Source organism: Centruroides sculpturatus, unplaced genomic scaffold, assembly GCF_000671375.1.
Source record: "Centruroides sculpturatus isolate CEXI.00-Female unplaced genomic scaffold, Cexi_2.0 scaffold1832, whole genome shotgun sequence".
NCBI classification, from domain to species: domain Eukaryota; kingdom Metazoa; phylum Arthropoda; class Arachnida; order Scorpiones; family Buthidae; genus Centruroides; species Centruroides sculpturatus.
The window spans coordinates 95,973-113,512 of NW_019385975.1; the positions used below are offsets into that span (position 1 = coordinate 95,973).

Sequence of the window (17,540 nt, forward strand, 5' to 3'; positions counted from 1 at the left end):
TTTATAGTTTTAAATACTATAAAATGGCAAAAAACTTAATCTTGAAGGTAGGGATGAGGTTTTATAAAAAAGTTTAAATGTAATGCAAACAAATAAAATGCTCATTAAGTCCTACCACTGTCGAGACAAGATACATTACAATCCTTTATTTCCTCACCCTTTCGGCCTTTAATCACCAAAATTTAATAGCATCATTGCCCCTCATATATTAGCCATCATGGAAAATTCCGTTTCTTAATCTTTACCCCATCCTAAGATATTAAGCAAAATAAACGTGCGCACGCACTCACAGATTTTTTTAACCGTTTTTTTGACTTTTTTGTAGTCAGGTGGAGATTTGCAAAACACTCAGAGGGTCAAACTTGACAAGACTCCAATACTTTCCCTTGTTAATTAAGTATACATAACAGCCTAGAAAGTAAAATTACAGAAATTATTTTTCACAATTCTTTTCACGTTAAACAAGAAAAATTGCAATGAAGAGTGACTACATATCACTACTGACTAATTGCAGTCTAGGTGGCTTAGTTTCTATGAACCTCTTCAATTAGTGAACAGATGAATAAAAACGCTATTTTGCAATCAGTAAAATATTTTAATAGCTTTTGTATTATAATTAATACAAAAGCTATTAAAATATCTAAAATGCAGTAATTTATACTGTAATAATATTGCCTATTTTAATAATTTTTTCACTTTTATTTCATAACATAAAAAGTTCATCCTCTATGTATAAAAAAAATTTTGAGTTATCATGCCATTTTTGTTTAAAAAGAAATTATTTTAAAAACTTTGAATGTTTTGTTTGGCCTGGTTTGTTCAGAAATTTCTATTTGTCAGACATGATTTAATGCCTTGTGGTTCAAAAATTAATGCATAATCTTATTAACTTTGCTTTGTTTAAGATAATTAAATACTATGATCACAAAACTGCTATATCTATATCAGTTAAATCAGGCCTGGCCAACATGCGTCCCGTCACGTTAAACTGTGTGGCCCGCTAAGAGAGATTACTGATATATATCTTTTAAAACTTTTGCTTCCTGTTATGTGTATACTATAACAATTAAATAAATGAAATTTTGCAATGTCATTGTTATAATGTGCAAGTGCGAGTACAAACTCTTGGTATAACAATAAAATCTTATTCATTTTGTATTTGTTTTACTTTTTTAAAAATATGTTTGCCTAAATTGTGGCCCACCATAATGTTACATGTAATCAAAGTGGCCCGCAAAACAATTTGGGTTGGCCAGGCCTGAGTTAAATAAACTAAATTTTTATACACTGAAAATTGGCTAAGTTTCTATTAATTAATATTCTTTCATGACATAGAATTTAATTTAATATTACAAATTAAATAAATAATTTATTATTTAATCATAAAATTTAAATGTATTTTGAATTTAAAAACACATTTTATAAATAATGCTTTTAATCATTTACTTAAACCTGTACAAAATTTATATTTTATTGCATGTAACAAATAATATTTTTACAGAATAAAAATTATATAATACAACAATGCAGATTAAGAAATTGTTGTTATATTATGTTTTTCAGTCACTATCAATTAAACATCGTTACAAAAATAAAATTATTTCTGTGTTGATGTAGATGCTCCTAGAAAAAAAAAGTTATAATTAATTCACAATAACATTTCAAAAATATATTCTCATATAATTTATATGAAATATGTTTATATTCTTTTGTTTTCTGCATATTATTTGCACATTAGATAAAATTGAAATAGCCAAAAAATAATTTGACAAATGAAATTCAAATACTTTTCAAGCAGTCATCTTTTTTAAAAAAGTATTTACTGTATAATTAGTATTGTCTTAGCATCACACATCTTTGTCAAATACAACTTTCATCTAAGAAGTAAACAATATTTTGATGTGCAACTCAAAATCAAATCTAAAGTAAAAAGTAAAAAACTAAATTTTTTCTCATTTTCTCTTTGAGTATTTTTTATTTACATATTAAATAAACATTTTGTAAATTTATTTATATAAAGTTATTATCTGAATTGCTTACTATTGAAACTGAACTAGTATTTCTTCTATAAATCCCATAAAATTTGATAATTTTTGAAGTGTTAAAAATTTAAAAAAAAAATAACAGAAAAAAATTACTAATGTTCAAAAATGAATTTTGGCAAAATTATTAACTTTCATGGAAAACTGTCTTAAATATATTCACATTAAATTTTAAAAATATAAATATTTTGGGTATGAGCACAGATAATTATGGCCTCTGTAACTGGACTAAATGATAGATTATACTAAGTTTGTTCATTTATGGGAAGTGGCAACTGCAATTTTGGCATAGTTTTCAAAACAATGGAGAGCAAAGGTTGTTTGGACTTTGGCTTGTTTTGAATTGAACCAGTAACAGACAGATTATATTTTGAAAATTAAAATTGTTTTTATTAAATCTCCAGTGTATTTCTATTTCATTTAATGTGCAGACAATTTTCTAACAAATTCTGAATACAAGACAAAATTTTGCATACAATGTTTGTGAGGAAAGCTAGGAATCACATAATTTTTTTCTTATTTTCCATCTGATTAGTCATGACTGCAGTCTCATCATTCAATATATGGTATACTTATATACTCTTGTGCACTTTCAGATAAATATTTTGAGATTTCTCATACCCTGAACTTTAGTGACTTTAACAAGTATTTGAGCATATACAATCTAGAAGCAGCCAAGTTTGGTGTCACTATGTTCTACAATATGCCAAAGCTTGTTTCTCCATCCACAAACTTGCTGACTTGATCCCATATTTATGGTGCTCATTATACTGTAGTATTTTACACTTAGAAACCTGAAAGTTTTCCCCTCTTACTAAAGAACTTTTCTTGGAAAACATAGAGAGGTGGTCAAATCTTTTAAATCAGCATATGTCACAGTTCAACTATATTAAAATATAGTTTAATATTAAAGTTCAGGTCTCTGATATAAAGTTACAGTAATTAGATGTTGCTTGAAAAATTTTATTATACTACAGAATGATTTAATTTTTATGATAGATTTGTTTAAATGATTCTGTTACTGCCAGATGATAGTGAATGGCCACATAGGCAATTCAATAAGGGCTAAAGTCCTGAACATTAGACCTTATTGATTTGTCTCAAAATTTCAACACACTCCATTACAGCACACTAAAGGGAAATTTGACTTATATGATGCAGTTTGCCTTACAGTTTCTAGTTTGCCAATTTCATTCATAAAGTGGATATTAATAAAATATAGACTTTGGCCATTTTTGAATTCACAGATTCAATTATTTTTATATATCATAATTATATCAATATTACAAGTTTTTAATACTTTATAATTTTTATACCATACATTTAATATTTCATCAACATTTTACAATATATATACTGTATTTATTTAAATTAGTGTTTCTCAACCTCTAACAAATCATTGCCTCTTCAATAAAACCATTATGTAGTATAATCCCCTTCACTTCAAAAACAATTTTGTTGGGTTTATTAGTTTAATTTTTTACAAAGTATATATAATTATCAAATAAACATTTATTTACTCAGAATACGTATTATATTTTGATATCATTAACAAAATTAAAATTAAGCATTATTCACTGTGAATCCCCACTGCAAGCTTCAAAATTCTGATGCCAAAGGCCGAGGCTAATGACAATTCATATTACATTGAATAGACTAGTCACTAGTCTAATGTTATCTGTTTAATTATTGTACAATATAACGAATAAAATATCTAATTATTCTTAATATAATGTTTTACTATATCGCCCAGAAAATTGTTTTTCATCCTCCCAAAATATAAATTGTTACTAATTGCCCCCAATATGAAAAAATGTCCACATGGGGTGATATTGCCCCCATTGAGAAACACTGATCTAAATAATAAACATTGAAATAAAAATAAAAATTTCAATTTTAATAAATATTAATTTTATTGAAGCTATTACTATTTTATAAAATTTTGTTAAAGCACTTAACATCTTAGGCATTAAAGATTATTAAATACACCATTGGTTTCCAACCTTTTCGGACTTATAGCATGCTTAAACAATCATGCCAAAGTCAATGCCAAAATCATATTTTATTATTAAATATTATTGAACTGATGATCACAAAATTTTCTCTAATACTTTTTGTATGATAGTTTACTAGTATAAATTTTTGACATATGGTTGATAACACATAAAAGCACATTTTGTTAATTTTTTTACAAATTTTATAATTTGTCACTTCAATTTTATTTCATGACACATTTAGAATGGATTTACAGCACATTAATGTGCTATGACTCTGGTTGAGAACAACTGAAATACACTCAAAAACAACATAAATCCTGTAAAATGAGTACTTTGATAACATTTACATTATCTGCAGTCAGAGAGAACCAAAAATAGAGTAAGAACATTAAATTGTATTGATAAATACAAAAGACATTAAGATTTTCATTATTGGTTCTAAATGCCTGACAACACTATTGTAAATATTATCAAAAATACTTTTAATTATACATTAAAATTTTATAACTTTTCTTTTGAATGACTTTAATAGTTTTTAACACCATAAGATAGTTAATTATTTTAAATCTGATGTGTTCTTTATTTCATAATATTTGAAAATATTAAAAACTATAATTGTTTGCTTACCTTGTGATATGTTGTAAGGCCACTGAGAACCACAATTTAAACATTTCAATTCATTTTTATTCCTGAAATACCTTGTAGCACAATGTGAATGAAGTTTTGCATCACAGTCTGCACAAATTTGACCCTTTAGAAAAATATGTATATTACTATAAGCAACAGAAAAAAAATAATAGTCTTTAAAAAGTTGATGTATTACTGTTACCTGTAAAACAATTTGTTTACACATCAAGCAAATTTTAATATTCTCTTCATAAACTTCTCTAAAATATGGATCCAGTTCAATCATACTTCTCACACTTAATGATATAATACCATCATTCTACATCATAAAGAAAATCATTTTTAAAAAATTTTTATTTAATATGTTAAACATTATAATTTGATTTAGTTATTAAATCTGATGAAAATATTCTTAATTAATTAAGAAAAATATATTAAAATATTAGAGAAATTATAAAATAATGCATTTTTATAAAATTTATCATTGGTGAAGTTATAGCTTCTAACAGGTATTAATAATCAGTAAATGTATTTCAAAGGAATTTAAAAATAATTTCACATCTAGTCAAACTAGTTAGTAGATATATAAATTTAATTACCCCAGTCCAGTATATATATTGGACAAGAATATTCAAATAAAAATATTCTTATATCTTTATTAATAAGGATAACTGATTTTCTATACAATGAAAATGTTTCATGAATTTTTTTTTATTTTAAAAACTAATAAAACTGTGCATAAAATATTCTTATGTATCACCAATATGTATTTTATAATATTTTCCAATAAAATCAAACATATTTTGTTATAATGATTTTATAATAATTCTCTTGAATGAAGATTCATCATAAATCTGATAATGGAAATAATTTAAAAGTTGTATTATTTAAATTAAAAACTTTTGTTAGCTATCCATAATTTAAATGTAAGCAATTCAGTTCAAAAATAAAATATATACTGAAAAAATTCTAAAAATAAACAAAATTTAACAAGCAATTATTTATTTTGACAATATCACAACACCAAAGCCGCAATTTTTAATCATATTTTTAATTTATTTAAATTAAAATATATGTTCTCTTCACCTCAAATTAGTAGTGTTTGGTCCTGTACAATATAATTTTCCTTTAACAATAGAGTCATGCTGGTCATCTATCTAACTGTTAGATAGATGACCAGCATATTATTTCAATTCAAAAATTTTCTCCTGTTAGAATCTAACAGGAGAAAATTTTTGAATTGAAATAACATGACTTCCAGTTTGCATCAAAAGTTGGTATATAGTTAATCAAGGCTAAGATTTCCATATCTGGTGTCATCTTTCATCTGTCTAACTCCGTTCTCAAGATTAAGGAAAGACAGATGGACGGATGACAGCAGAAATTTATAAGTATATAATTTTTTCAAATTGCAGCCCAATAACTCATTCTCTATTATTTGTCACAGTAGCATATTATTGCATATAAGATTGTAATGCTTTGAAACATAGCAATATTCTACAACATATTTATTGAATAACATTTCTACGATAATTTAACTTGAACTTTCCAATAAATGATATTAATCTTTATCATTTAACTGAATTCAGCTTCATTTCTTATGTAAAAATATTAAGTAATTTTGTCTGTTACTTACTACATTTATTTTTAGTGTTTATGCTTATTATTCTATTTCAGTTTTGGCAAACCTTATGCCATTTAGTAAGAATACTTAACTCTGAAGATGTTTATGCATGCCAAAGTTTTAGACTTTGAATAACAATATTTAAAGAAATTAAACAAATATGCTTTAATTAAAATAAATGTAAAAATGCTGATTGAAATAAATGAATGATCAGGTGATAAACTGAAAGGATGATTGAAAAAAGAGGTTATAAACAGAAATCATATGAAATGTTACATGCCAGATGATTTCTCCTTATGTGCCACTTTGAGTACACGTGTCATAGGTTTACCACCCATTTTATTTATAAAATTTCAAAAATTTAATGCAAGTCAATTTAATTATATTTTTTATGCCTTATGAGATGTTAAAAAGGTTGTCAAATTAAATTCAAGTCTTAATGATAGTTCAATTAACTACTGTTAGGACTTGAATTGGATTTGACAACCTTTTTACATATCATAAGATAAAGTAGGATTACTATAATTTATATTTTTATTCATTAATTTATTATTTTACATGCAATATTCTGTTGCTATTACTAAATTTTATTGGAAATTTCAATGAACTATAGAGGTCACTGTATAAATTTAAAATGGCAGATGCAAATAGAGCAAGTTTGCGTACATTGATTTTAAATTGTCTATATGTTGTTAGTATGGATACAGATTAATGTTATTAGAAAAAGTACAAATATGCAAATGCAAATCACTTTCACCTTAACTCAAGCTTCTGAATAATTTAAAATTTTAAAATATGTAAATTAAAATTATTATGTCAACAATTTTTATTTTATTTTGTAAGTTAAAATAATTAATTTCAGCTAACTTATAATGAAGTTATTAAAAATATTTTAAATAAATAAAAAATGCTGTTTTATTTCTAAATCTAAATTAGTAGTTTAAATAAATAATACCTTAGAAAGAAATTTATCAGCAACTAATCTTTCAATTAAATCTTCTGCTTCTTTTTTGGAAATCTTATGATCAACCATGTCGTCAGTTAAATTTAACAATGATACTGATGAAGCAACCCCATCATCTGATAAAACAATCATTTCAACCTAAAGAAAATTTCATGAAATTAATTCATGTAGAATTATTACAAAATTAAAATTTTATATAGATTAAACAAAAACAATATCTTACTATCTTTTTGAAAAATTCTAATTCACTGATAGAATAATNAAATATTATTGAACTGATGATCACAAAATTTTCTCTAATACTTTTTGTATGATAGTTTACTAGTATAAATTTTTGACATATGGTTGATAACACATAAAAGCACATTTTGTTAATTTTTTTACAAATTTTATAATTTGTCACTTCAATTTTATTTCATGACACATTTAGAATGGATTTACAGCACATTAATGTGCTATGACTCTGGTTGAGAACAACTGAAATACACTCAAAAACAACATAAATCCTGTAAAATGAGTACTTTGATAACATTTACATTATCTGCAGTCAGAGAGAACCAAAAATAGAGTAAGAACATTAAATTGTATTGATAAATACAAAAGACATTAAGATTTTCATTATTGGTTCTAAATGCCTGACAACACTATTGTAAATATTATCAAAAATACTTTTAATTATACATTAAAATTTTATAACTTTTCTTTTGAATGACTTTAATAGTTTTTAACACCATAAGATAGTTAATTATTTTAAATCTGATGTGTTCTTTATTTCATAATATTTGAAAATATTAAAAACTATAATTGTTTGCTTACCTTGTGATATGTTGTAAGGCCACTGAGAACCACAATTTAAACATTTCAATTCATTTTTATTCCTGAAATACCTTGTAGCACAATGTGAATGAAGTTTTGCATCACAGTCTGCACAAATTTGACCCTTTAGAAAAATATGTATATTACTATAAGCAACAGAAAAAAAATAATAGTCTTTAAAAAGTTGATGTATTACTGTTACCTGTAAAACAATTTGTTTACACATCAAGCAAATTTTAATATTCTCTTCATAAACTTCTCTAAAATATGGATCCAGTTCAATCATACTTCTCACACTTAATGATATAATACCATCATTCTACATCATAAAGAAAATCATTTTTAAAAAATTTTTATTTAATATGTTAAACATTATAATTTGATTTAGTTATTAAATCTGATGAAAATATTCTTAATTAATTAAGAAAAATATATTAAAATATTAGAGAAATTATAAAATAATGCATTTTTATAAAATTTATCATTGGTGAAGTTATAGCTTCTAACAGGTATTAATAATCAGTAAATGTATTTCAAAGGAATTTAAAAATAATTTCACATCTAGTCAAACTAGTTAGTAGATATATAAATTTAATTACCCCAGTCCAGTATATATATTGGACAAGAATATTCAAATAAAAATATTCTTATATCTTTATTAATAAGGATAACTGATTTTCTATACAATGAAAATGTTTCATGAATTTTTTTTTATTTTAAAAACTAATAAAACTGTGCATAAAATATTCTTATGTATCACCAATATGTATTTTATAATATTTTCCAATAAAATCAAACATATTTTGTTATAATGATTTTATAATAATTCTCTTGAATGAAGATTCATCATAAATCTGATAATGGAAATAATTTAAAAGTTGTATTATTTAAATTAAAAACTTTTGTTAGCTATCCATAATTTAAATGTAAGCAATTCAGTTCAAAAATAAAATATATACTGAAAAAATTCTAAAAATAAACAAAATTTAACAAGCAATTATTTATTTTGACAATATCACAACACCAAAGCCGCAATTTTTAATCATATTTTTAATTTATTTAAATTAAAATATATGTTCTCTTCACCTCAAATTAGTAGTGTTTGGTCCTGTACAATATAATTTTCCTTTAACAATAGAGTCATGCTGGTCATCTATCTAACTGTTAGATAGATGACCAGCATATTATTTCAATTCAAAAATTTTCTCCTGTTAGAATCTAACAGGAGAAAATTTTTGAATTGAAATAACATGACTTCCAGTTTGCATCAAAAGTTGGTATATAGTTAATCAAGGCTAAGATTTCCATATCTGGTGTCATCTTTCATCTGTCTAACTCCGTTCTCAAGATTAAGGAAAGACAGATGGACGGATGACAGCAGAAATTTATAAGTATATAATTTTTTCAAATTGCAGCCCAATAACTCATTCTCTATTATTTGTCACAGTAGCATATTATTGCATATAAGATTGTAATGCTTTGAAACATAGCAATATTCTACAACATATTTATTGAATAACATTTCTACGATAATTTAACTTGAACTTTCCAATAAATGATATTAATCTTTATCATTTAACTGAATTCAGCTTCATTTCTTATGTAAAAATATTAAGTAATTTTGTCTGTTACTTACTACATTTATTTTTAGTGTTTATGCTTATTATTCTATTTCAGTTTTGGCAAACCTTATGCCATTTAGTAAGAATACTTAACTCTGAAGATGTTTATGCATGCCAAAGTTTTAGACTTTGAATAACAATATTTAAAGAAATTAAACAAATATGCTTTAATTAAAATAAATGTAAAAATGCTGATTGAAATAAATGAATGATCAGGTGATAAACTGAAAGGATGATTGAAAAAAGAGGTTATAAACAGAAATCATATGAAATGTTACATGCCAGATGATTTCTCCTTATGTGCCACTTTGAGTACACGTGTCATAGGTTTACCACCCATTTTATTTATAAAATTTCAAAAATTTAATGCAAGTCAATTTAATTATATTTTTTATGCCTTATGAGATGTTAAAAAGGTTGTCAAATTAAATTCAAGTCTTAATGATAGTTCAATTAACTACTGTTAGGACTTGAATTGGATTTGACAACCTTTTTACATATCATAAGATAAAGTAGGATTACTATAATTTATATTTTTATTCATTAATTTATTATTTTACATGCAATATTCTGTTGCTATTACTAAATTTTATTGGAAATTTCAATGAACTATAGAGGTCACTGTATAAATTTAAAATGGCAGATGCAAATAGAGCAAGTTTGCGTACATTGATTTTAAATTGTCTATATGTTGTTAGTATGGATACAGATTAATGTTATTAGAAAAAGTACAAATATGCAAATGCAAATCACTTTCACCTTAACTCAAGCTTCTGAATAATTTAAAATTTTAAAATATGTAAATTAAAATTATTATGTCAACAATTTTTATTTTATTTTGTAAGTTAAAATAATTAATTTCAGCTAACTTATAATGAAGTTATTAAAAATATTTTAAATAAATAAAAAATGCTGTTTTATTTCTAAATCTAAATTAGTAGTTTAAATAAATAATACCTTAGAAAGAAATTTATCAGCAACTAATCTTTCAATTAAATCTTCTGCTTCTTTTTTGGAAATCTTATGATCAACCATGTCGTCAGTTAAATTTAACAATGATACTGATGAAGCAACCCCATCATCTGATAAAACAATCATTTCAACCTAAAGAAAATTTCATGAAATTAATTCATGTAGAATTATTACAAAATTAAAATTTTATATAGATTAAACAAAAACAATATCTTACTATCTTTTTGAAAAATTCTAATTCACTGATAGAATAATCAGAACTTAAACATGAAAGAGAACTGTTTGTCATATTTACTAATGCATAACAATTTATACCAGTATCTTCTTCTATTCCTTTACGAATTTCCATATGCATGGGTCTTATATGGGAGTTGATTTTGTTGACAAACTGACTTAATTCTGATGCATCACAACTTTCTATTTAAAATTAAAAAAAAATACAAGAAATTAAAATATTAATTAACTATAAATTTAAGAGTTTTATGATATTTAATAATAAAAATTTAATTATGAATATATTCTACAGAATTTAATATTTAACGAGTTTAATATGATTGGAATAACAGAAAATGTATAAAAGACATAATTACCAAAGAGGAAATATTCCATATGCATGTAAAATAAACATTGAAATTGCTTAACACATATATGTTAAGCTAAAAGACCAGGAATGTTCAATGAAAAAAAAAATAATCAGATACATTATGGCTTTACAGAAACAGCCACAATGAGAAATTTCATGTCCTGGTTGCTTGTAAAGAGCCACAATGCCTTCTGTCATTATAAAAAATATCAGTTTGTAAAATTTGTGTCAGGACTGTTTAAAAAATGACATGTTCCAGCATTATCAAAATACCGTGATGCATTATGGTCATTTCCTGTTTATACTGTAATAGTTCGAAATTATGACTAAATATGCAAAATAATCAAGAACAGCAGCCAAGCTCTATTATTTTTGCAGGAATGGTTACAACACTTAGAATTACAGTTGATATCCTTCAAACAACATTTGCACTTTCTATTGATGCAGTACTTTCACAATTGTAAACATGCAATTACAAACTTCTGCTTATTTCCAGACTATATTCGAGACTGGCCAGAGATAGTGAGTTTGAGGTATATGATGTATGTCAATGAGGTTGTCAGTAGTAATAACTGATTGGAATCACATACCCACTTCTTTGGTGCCAAACTAATAAAGCCCAGATGTGTTTACTGATGTGACATCAGATCAACACTGATGACTGACTGAGATGACTTTGAATAGGATCTGCTCTTCTTCCTTAACGAGGATAAGATGGCAGGTTGTTGTATGTGTGTGATAAAAATGTCTTGCATTGTTTCTGCAACAATGGGTACATTTCTATATTCAATGATTGGCTCAATGGTGAGAAAACGATGTTTCTAAATGGACTGTCGAGTTGTCTGTTGAAACCCATGACATCACCATTGAGCTCAATGACTTGAAAGAGCATGAGTATTCAACAAACTAACATAATGACTTCCATGAAATGTAAATTTTGCTTATAGAAACTATCAATTCACTATTGCTATGGACACCGTAATAGCAGACAGATTAGTGAATGGTCTGCATATGGTAAAACATGCGATTACACGATTATGATGGATGATTTGGTCAATACTGAAATATTAATTAAGCTTTTTTCAGAGACAAACAACCTCCATGAATTCACCCAAAATTTGATTAGGACTGATATTTGGCCCTCTTTACATCCTCCTAATGATATAAATATTCAAGAAATTCAAATTATTGAAGAAAGACCCAGTATAGAAGAAAATGACATAGGTTCATTTAAAAAAAAGGTTTATTCAGATAATGTTTAAGTGAGTTACTTTAGTTAATTAGCAAAACAGCCACAACCATCGCCTTCTTATTTAAGTCGGCCATCGCAAAAAGCACCTCTCAACACAAATGTTCCTTTTTTTCTACAAAATGGGACGTCAAATTGTTCAACGGAGGGACTCGATAGAGAACTCACCAGTGACGTAAGTATTGAATTCAGAAATGTACAGAATGTGTTCCAATATTGTTGACAATGCCGAAATGTGTTGCAATTATTTTTTTTAACAGTCCTGGCACAAATATTGCATTTTGGCTTTTTTCAGAATGCATCATAGGTCTTCATAAAGCCAGGCTTTTTGACTCTTTACAGCATCTAATGAGCATGATGCAGTCAGGACACAAAATTTCTTGTGGCTATTTCTATAAAGCCACAACGTGTTTTCCGATTGTTTTTCCGCTCATTGGACGTTTTCGATCTTTGAGCCTAATTATAACTTAAACACAAAATCATCTAAAAGTAATCTCTACCGTTTGTATGTAAGCATGTAAGCTAGCGTCAACAAAAACTTTATGCGTTTGTTGGTATGTGTACATGCATATGAACATTATTATTATTACAAATAAGACATAGAAAATACATGATAAATATACTTGTATACATATTTATATAGTAAATTTAAAAGTCGTACTTTGTGCCCTTCTCAGACAATCTTTATATAATTTCATAACTTCTCCTGCTCTACAAATTTTTTTCCACATGAAGCCTTGGAGAAACAAACGATGTTCGTCGCCAAGATCTGACATTATTAAACCAAAGACGAACCGACTTATAAACTTAACAAAAGTACGAAACGTTTAATTCTATTTCCTTCTGGCGCAAACTCACATTCAAAAACATAAACATGAGACTCGATACCACCTAGCGGACTGAAAATTAATTAAACTTTCAGCAGAATTTTAATTAAATTGTATATGCTTCACTGCACGAACTTTTAGTAATCTCAACTAATTAATGTGTAGAGTTTTTCAGATTAATAAATAATTCGAACTAATGGGGGTTCTAGTTTACTTGACGACATTTGACTGCAAAAATCCAAATTATTACTAAGAGAAAAAGACTACAGACTAATACGTACGCATGTATATTTAACACTGTATTCGGCAAAAAATTTACATTAAATTGCGTAGTACATATCAANTTGATCGCTTCCAATGGCTTATTCTCAGTAAAGGCACCACCTACTTCTCTGGAAAATCAGCGTTCTCACAGTTTCGGTTCGCCTCAAAAATTTTCATTTTATTTATATAAATATAATTCAACACTAGTGGTATTAACACAATCTAATAGACTATTAATACTGTATACAGTAATAGTTCAAACTAAAGGATTATAATATACCATATTTCTTTGATTAAACCACAGAATTTAAATAAATTCTGATAATAAAGGTGGTGTTAAAAATAATCACGTGTTGAAAAGAAAACATGTTGAAGTTCTGCTAATGTATTAATAGTTTAGAGCAGGGGTTCTCAACCTTTTTTCACCCATGGACCTCTTTTCCTCTTAATTTTTTTTTCTTTTTTTTGTGGACCTCCCATACATTGCACAGAAAAAAAAGCCTTATTTTTTTTGTTACATTGTTTCAAATTGGAAAAATATATTTATGAACTAGCAGTTTTATACCTTTTACATTGTCAAGATGGAGTTTTGCAAAGAAGTGAAGGTTAGGGTTAAAATAAATTGATTACCTTTATACTGGAGAGAGGCTATAAAGTTTATAGCATCTTTCCCTAATCTTTGAGATCTGGAACAAACTGACACAAAACGTTCAGAAATGTCACTGTCAAGTGACATGACGCTGATGGTATAAGATTCTCCTAACAGACCCCGGTTTTATTGATATAATCTCTCTTTGACCTTTGTCAATGAGATATATATGTCGTTTACGTATTCAATATTTTAAATAATTTATATTTTAACCCTTATGCAAGAAATGAGTAATAAATAAATTGACAATATACTGCATATACTGTATAAATTTAATTTTCAGTAAAACAATTGTTCTGAAATAGAATTACCCTATAGACCACTAAAATACACCGTGAACCCCAATTCGGTATTTTTTTTTCTGTGGACCCCCAGTAATGTTACATGGGCCCCTAGGATTCATGTGGACCCCAGTTGAGAATCCCTGGTCACCAAGCTACTGCCGGATCCAGCCCGTTGCCGTACTATGCCACAAACGAGCTATAATAATTTATAATACAAACGAGTAAAATATAATAATTTATACGGAAATACCATAGGTTGTAGATAAACTTACTATGTATAAAAAATTAAAATAAATGCAAGTAAAAGTGCCAAAATTGGTTCAATCTGATTTTTGCATCTGACAGTAATATAATTTTTAGATAAATCAGTGAAATAAAAAATTCGGCAACATTTTTCGACTTTGGTTATCAAAGCGCTTTTTGTGTAAGTATTGTACAGTACCTGCAATGAAGTTTCTAAGGGAAGCGATAGCGAGCTTGCTGCAGCAATCGTGTTTGTGTTTTTATGTTGGTAAATAAATATGCTGATTGTCTTTATTTATTGTGTATTCAATGTGCTGTACTAAACAAAATGGTTATACTGCCCGCGCTCGTCATTCTCTCAATTATCTGGCCTGCTGTGAAAAGTTTGGTCCCCTGGTTTAGAGTGACAGGTAAAGAGTTTAAAATACTACCTCTCCAAATTGTCTAGAGTCGGATAGCACTTTCTATTTCAAGGTTCACGGAAACAATTTTTAAAATGAAATTCTAAATATTGTCGAATGTTTATAATTTGGAAAAGTTGCGATCAACTTCATAATTATCCTTTCGGCTTATCATCCGAAGGATAATTAGCAAAACCCTGGTTCAAACTCACTGTCTCTTTCAAAAAGATACGATGAGTTTGAACCAGAAGACGATAGTCAAGATCTTGATGAAAACAGACACGAATGACAGTAATAACCAAATTGGTAGACGCTGAATCGAGTTAACTATGAAAACTAATTATTTCAAACGTAGTTGAAACTCATGAATACAATCAATAAATGATTTTAGTAGTTTGAAAATGTACAAGTAATTAAGATTAATTTCAATTTTTATCTAGTCGTCTTCTGTTGCAAGTTAAAAATTCTCGGCTTCAAAAACCCCGGGGATACATACGTTTTAATAATAAATCTATGGGGTTTATTTTTAATTTAATTTAATTTAATTGAGGAAATACGGTAACAACAAAAATTCGATTCGATTTTATCGTTAGGCACAGATGAAAGCTTGTTATTCGACTTATCCTAATAGTAATCTCTGAATCTTCTGATATGATTTAAAATTTTTTAAAACGCGTTTAGTGTAGAAACTTTAGATGATCAAATATCAATAGAGTTTGAGTTCGAATTACAATTCAAATAGAATACTGGAAATTTTTCATGTAAACAGGAGTTTTACCCGTTTTGCGGGTAAAACTCCTGTTTACATAATTTATAATTTGAGTCAAGCTATTCAATTCATACAAAGAATTTTTGTATAATTAGAAAAGTTTTGCCTTGATCGCTTCCAATGGCTTATTCTCAGTAAAGGCACCACCTACTTCTCTGGAAAATCAGCGTTCTCACAGTTTCGGTTCGCCTCAAAAATTTTCATGATAGATTTCTCGGCTATGCTGGATTCTGACTCTCATCACCAGACCACCAGACTGCTCCATTAGGCCGAATCTACAATGTATATGTAACAAAAAAAGGCGTTTTAGTGTTCTTAGGTAGAAAGAACTTAAAAGAATATCGAAATTTTACAAACTGAATTGAAAATAAGAGAAATTGAGAACTCGGGAATAACCGGATCAACATCCAAAAATTCTAAAAGAAGTAGGCTCCGAAGAACTTAAATTAGTGAAACAGCAGGATAATTAAAATACAACATTAATTTTTCTGTGTTAAATGCCAAGTTTAATTTGAATAAAAATTCAAGAAATCGTATTAATAATACAAACGTAAATAATTATTTTATACCATGTTTTTAAAGATTATAATGAAAACAAATAATTTTCTGGTAAAAATGTATGGTTATAACTTCGCGGTGAGTCGACAGATGGAGTTACGTACAGCAAAAGATTCGTATGTAATAAAAATATAAGTTTTCTGCTTTAAACTTTTGGTACGATGAAATTTTAATTTAACAATAAGGCACCAAAAGAAAGGGAAAGAAAAATAATTGGCAGGGGTGGGATTCGAACCCACGCCTCCGAAGAGACTGGTGCCTTAAACCAGCGCCTTAGACCGCTCGGCCACCCTACCTTGATGCTACGTTTGTAATACTTAGCTATAAAAGTATAATTACTAATCAATATTAATTTAATTAAGTTTAATTGATATAAATAACCTTCGAGGTAACGCAATGTCACGCATACTACAGTAGGACTTTAATGAAAATGTTTAATAAATTATAATTTTAGACGAGGAAATAAAATATACTCGATTAAAACAAAAAGTAACTTAGCTCAAAAGTTATCGTGATACAGTTAATAACAGGAAAGCTTATTTTTAAATTTAAGCATTATTTATATACAAGATTTTAACTAATTTCAAACGTTTTTGTATCTTAAATTCCATTTAAAATTATTGAAAGTCGTTTGAGTATTAGTCTATATATTAAAATAGAAACTTTCTCTAAGTCCTTCTTTGCTGAAATATAAAGCTTTCGATCTTACATGGGAATAAATTAAATAAACGTATTAAAAAATAGAGAACACAATTATAGATGGTAAATAACAATTTTTACTTAAGATTAGTCTAATTACTAGCTAACAGATGGCGACACGTAACTAATAGATACATTCCAATTATATTCTGTGTAAAGACTAGCGCACTTTTTGAAATTTTTATTGCTTAGTTTTTAATAATTATTTAAGTATATTGTTACAATAACTATCGTTTATTTTTGTAAGCGTTTTCGATATTTATAACCAATTCAATTTTTCGGCTTACCGTGATTTTTGAAAGATTTTCACCCTATTTTTTATTTTTGAATTTCATTTTTAATACTTTTTA

The 17,540-nt window shown here is 26.9% G+C and overlaps 1 protein-coding gene and 1 non-coding gene across 2 annotated transcripts; both read right to left on the reverse strand.

Moving 5' to 3' along the window:
- Window positions 1-1,455: 1,455 nt before the first annotated feature.
- Window positions 1,456-13,395, reverse strand: LOC111612892 (non-structural maintenance of chromosomes element 1 homolog). The gene is made up of 10 exons (XM_023354178.1): window positions 13,158-13,395; window positions 10,882-11,081; window positions 10,650-10,796; window positions 8,273-8,389; window positions 8,067-8,194; window positions 7,478-7,556; window positions 7,246-7,392; window positions 4,869-4,985; window positions 4,667-4,790; window positions 1,456-1,623 (listed from the first exon to the last, which is right to left on the reverse strand). Exons 1-10 carry the CDS (start codon window positions 13,270-13,272, stop codon window positions 1,598-1,600), a joined length of 1,200 nt encoding a protein of 399 aa, XP_023209946.1. The 5' UTR covers window positions 13,273-13,395; the 3' UTR covers window positions 1,456-1,597.
- A 3,310-nt stretch (window positions 13,396-16,705) lies between these two features.
- On the reverse strand, window positions 16,706-16,787 carry Trnal-aag. Its single transcript has one exon. It is a non-coding gene; the product is annotated as a tRNA-Leu (tRNA).
- Window positions 16,788-17,540: the final 753 nt, after the last annotated feature.